This window comes from Zea mays, chromosome 10, assembly GCF_902167145.1.
Source record: "Zea mays cultivar B73 chromosome 10, Zm-B73-REFERENCE-NAM-5.0, whole genome shotgun sequence".
Classification (NCBI taxonomy): domain Eukaryota; kingdom Viridiplantae; phylum Streptophyta; class Magnoliopsida; order Poales; family Poaceae; genus Zea; species Zea mays.
In genome coordinates this window covers 67,998,236-68,001,336 of record NC_050105.1, presented here as the reverse complement: position 1 = coordinate 68,001,336, position 3,101 = coordinate 67,998,236, and the positions used below count along the sequence as shown (strand labels likewise).

The window sequence follows — 3,101 nt, the reverse complement described above, 5'->3', positions numbered from 1 at the left end:
CCTTGCCTTGTTACATCTACTACACTGTTATTGAAGCTCTTACTAATCAAAACTCCTACTCTATTTTTTATTTGTAGTTGTTCCTATATACCAAATCTTGAAGCTGATAATATCCACCTCCTTTGCCTTCTAACCCTTCCATTTAGTCTCATGGACAGATAAGACATTTAAACGTCGTCTAGTCTATATCTCAACTAATACCATTTACTCAAATATAAGCAAACCTAAATTCCAACTACCTAAATGGATCCTAATTGGTTCAACTAGCTTCCTTTCCCTTCACACCCATTGATGATGGACCCTTGCTCATTTTTCACTGCACTAAAACGCTAATGTAGGGACACTAAGGAAGCAGTGACTCGATCCTTGTTCACTTGAATCTATGCTCAAATCATGTCTCAACATGTTACCAAGGGGGTGCCAACCCTACAGTTACTTGTTTAACACCATACCTAGAATTTAGTATGGCACATTGCTAAGAGGGTTATGTCCCAATGGATTTCATTTGTGCTTTATCTCTATTAACAATGATTGGTTCAATATTGGCTCACCAAGCCTTTCATAACCCTTCTCTCTTACAAGGGTTTGGGGCTTTCTTTGTTATGGCAACATGGGTTAAATTGCTTGTTTCAAAGAAACATTCACAAAATATTTTTTTGGGTTCCATAAATCGACACTTGTTCTTGCTGAAGTGTTAGAGTCATATACTATTTTCTAATTTCTAAATTCTATACACCACAATAGAAAATGCCTTTAGTACCGGTTGGGAACCGACTACATTACCATATTCCAAATTGCTATTATACAATTGGGACTCAAGACGTCATCATTCTTTAGTCTTGGATGCATGGCATGGTACTAATGAACACATTAGTATCGGTTGGTGCTCCAACCGATGCTAAAAAGGTTTGAAAGAGTAAAAATTGAAAAAAAAATTAAGCATATGATCTAAGACATCGACGCAACTCAGAAGTCACATGATTTTCGCGTGAAATATGCACACAATCGATATTACGATTCCAAATCAACACCTTAGTCTTTGCGTGTTCGTTCCTTATCACTCTACTATAGAGCTAATTGTAACTTGGAAGGAGATGTTGCCTTTTATTTTAACTTTGGAAGAGCATTTAGTATCGGTTCTTACCACCAACTGGTATTATAAAGGATTACATTTAGTACCATTTTTACCACGAACCGACGCTAAAGGCTCTTTCAACTTTAGCAGCATGGCCAGATTTTATCATCTGGTACTAAAGTAAATTATTTAGCATCGACAATACTAATTTATGTTCAAGAGATTAGTATCGGTCGGTGGCTCTAAACGATGCTAAAGCAGGGATGTTAGTATGAGTTGGAGTCACCAACCGGTACTAATACTATCATATTGTGATGATAGGAATCTGAAGTAGTCCCCTTCTCCTGCAGTGATATTTGATTTAATTTTCCCACTTTCCCCAAATAAACACACATATATGCAAAAGTACCCAAACCCATATGTGTCATACAGATGCATTATAGCTAGTATACTCCTCGGAGAGGCGCACAGGGTATATACATAAATTATTCAATTCTGTTGCAAGCAAACCAATGGAAAATGGAAATAAAAAACGTGAACTTCTTTGGTATTATATTTCTTCTGAAAGGTGCGTGGCAATATGTGTGAAACGAAAACAATATAACAATATATATAGTATGTATTAGTAATTAACATCAACGAGCGCGAGAGGCTGCTGCCGCTATATTTTATATATTTTTTAATCATCGCTGGAGCCTTGTTGTTGCTTCGACCAGTATCCAGTACACTTATCGTCCAACGGGCGCCAGGTACACTGCCAGCCAATCATGCGTACGTTTCCATCCAATGATGGAAAGTAGCCAGAAAACCAGAGCAAGGGAGGGGTACCTTGACTGCGCCTGCGCGTCCTTGGATTCCAAGCACCGCCCGCCCGCGCGCCGTGGCGGCGCTGTGGAAGGAAAACCCTAGATGAACCACGCCGCCGGGAAGCAGCCATATTGCCCTTGTGCTATATTTTAACATATTATATATATAAACCCAACGCGCTCTCCTCTCCATCAGACAGTACTACTACTGTTGGCACATCTCGAAATTCCAACAGCGGCACGTACACCACCATGGCCGGCGGGAAGAGGAGTAAGCTGCTGCAGGGTGCTCCGCCGCCGCCGCCGCCGCCGCAATGGTCTGACGTCCGTGGCCTGCTCCACATGCGGTTGACGGACGCCGCCGCGGAGCTCAACGTCTCAATCACCTACCTCAGGCGCCTCTGCCGCCAGAACGGCTTCGCTCAGTGGCCAGGAAAGAAGGTAACCCATGCACACGAGCACGATTGTATTCAAGCGAGCAGCTAGCAGCACTGGTATCGCCAGAGCCATGATTATATATATGGGGTTGTGTGTCTGACTCCTCTAACTCGCCCGCGCGCGCCCTGCGCTTTCTCTTGTTGATTTCATGGCGTGGCACACGCACAGATCCGGTACATGAACAGTACAGGGAAGAAGGTGATGCTGGAGGCAGATGATGCGCTGCTGGACGCCTCGCCGTCTGCTGGTCTCGCTGGTACTTCCGGGCTCCGGCAGGCCATGAGCGCGGAAACCCGGAACGAGGAAGAGGACGACGAACCAGTTGCGAATCAGGAACTCACCACTTTAAACTTGATAGACAAGGTTGGATCGTCCTCGTCCCCCAGCCGCAGCGACGGCCGCAGCTAGTTTGCCAGTGCTAGCTTGCTGTCATCTGTGTGATGCAAAATGCAATACATGTAGCTGATCACAGGCTTCATCTATATCGGTCGACTATGTATTATTACTGTGATCCCAGTTCGAGCGAGAACATCTATTATATTGAATGTGCTTTGTTGTTAACTCCAACCTGCAGCTTTGTTGGTTAATAAGTCACTTGCGTTGCAACTGAATGTCCAGTATTCATAGTCAAGAAGTGGATTAAAAAAATCATTCTTCATTTATATGTAGTTTTGATACATTACATGAATGAAAACCAAAAAAAATATATAAAAAGACCACAGACTCTTGCTATATGCAGTTCTTATGCTTCCTGTCTGGGCGCCTGATCCATTGTTCAAATC

At 43.1% G+C, this 3,101-nt stretch overlaps 1 protein-coding gene across 1 annotated transcript; it reads left to right on the top strand.

The window, feature by feature from the left end:
* The first annotated feature begins 1,932 nt into the window (after positions 1 to 1,932).
* LOC103641166 (protein RKD4) lies at positions 1,933 to 2,886 on the top strand. The gene is made up of 2 exons (XM_008664535.3): positions 1,933 to 2,322; positions 2,488 to 2,886. The coding sequence occupies exons 1-2, from the start codon at positions 2,134 to 2,136 to the stop codon at positions 2,725 to 2,727; spliced, it is 429 nt and encodes a 142-aa protein (XP_008662757.1). The 5' UTR covers positions 1,933 to 2,133; the 3' UTR covers positions 2,728 to 2,886.
* The last annotated feature ends 215 nt before the right edge of the window (positions 2,887 to 3,101 follow it).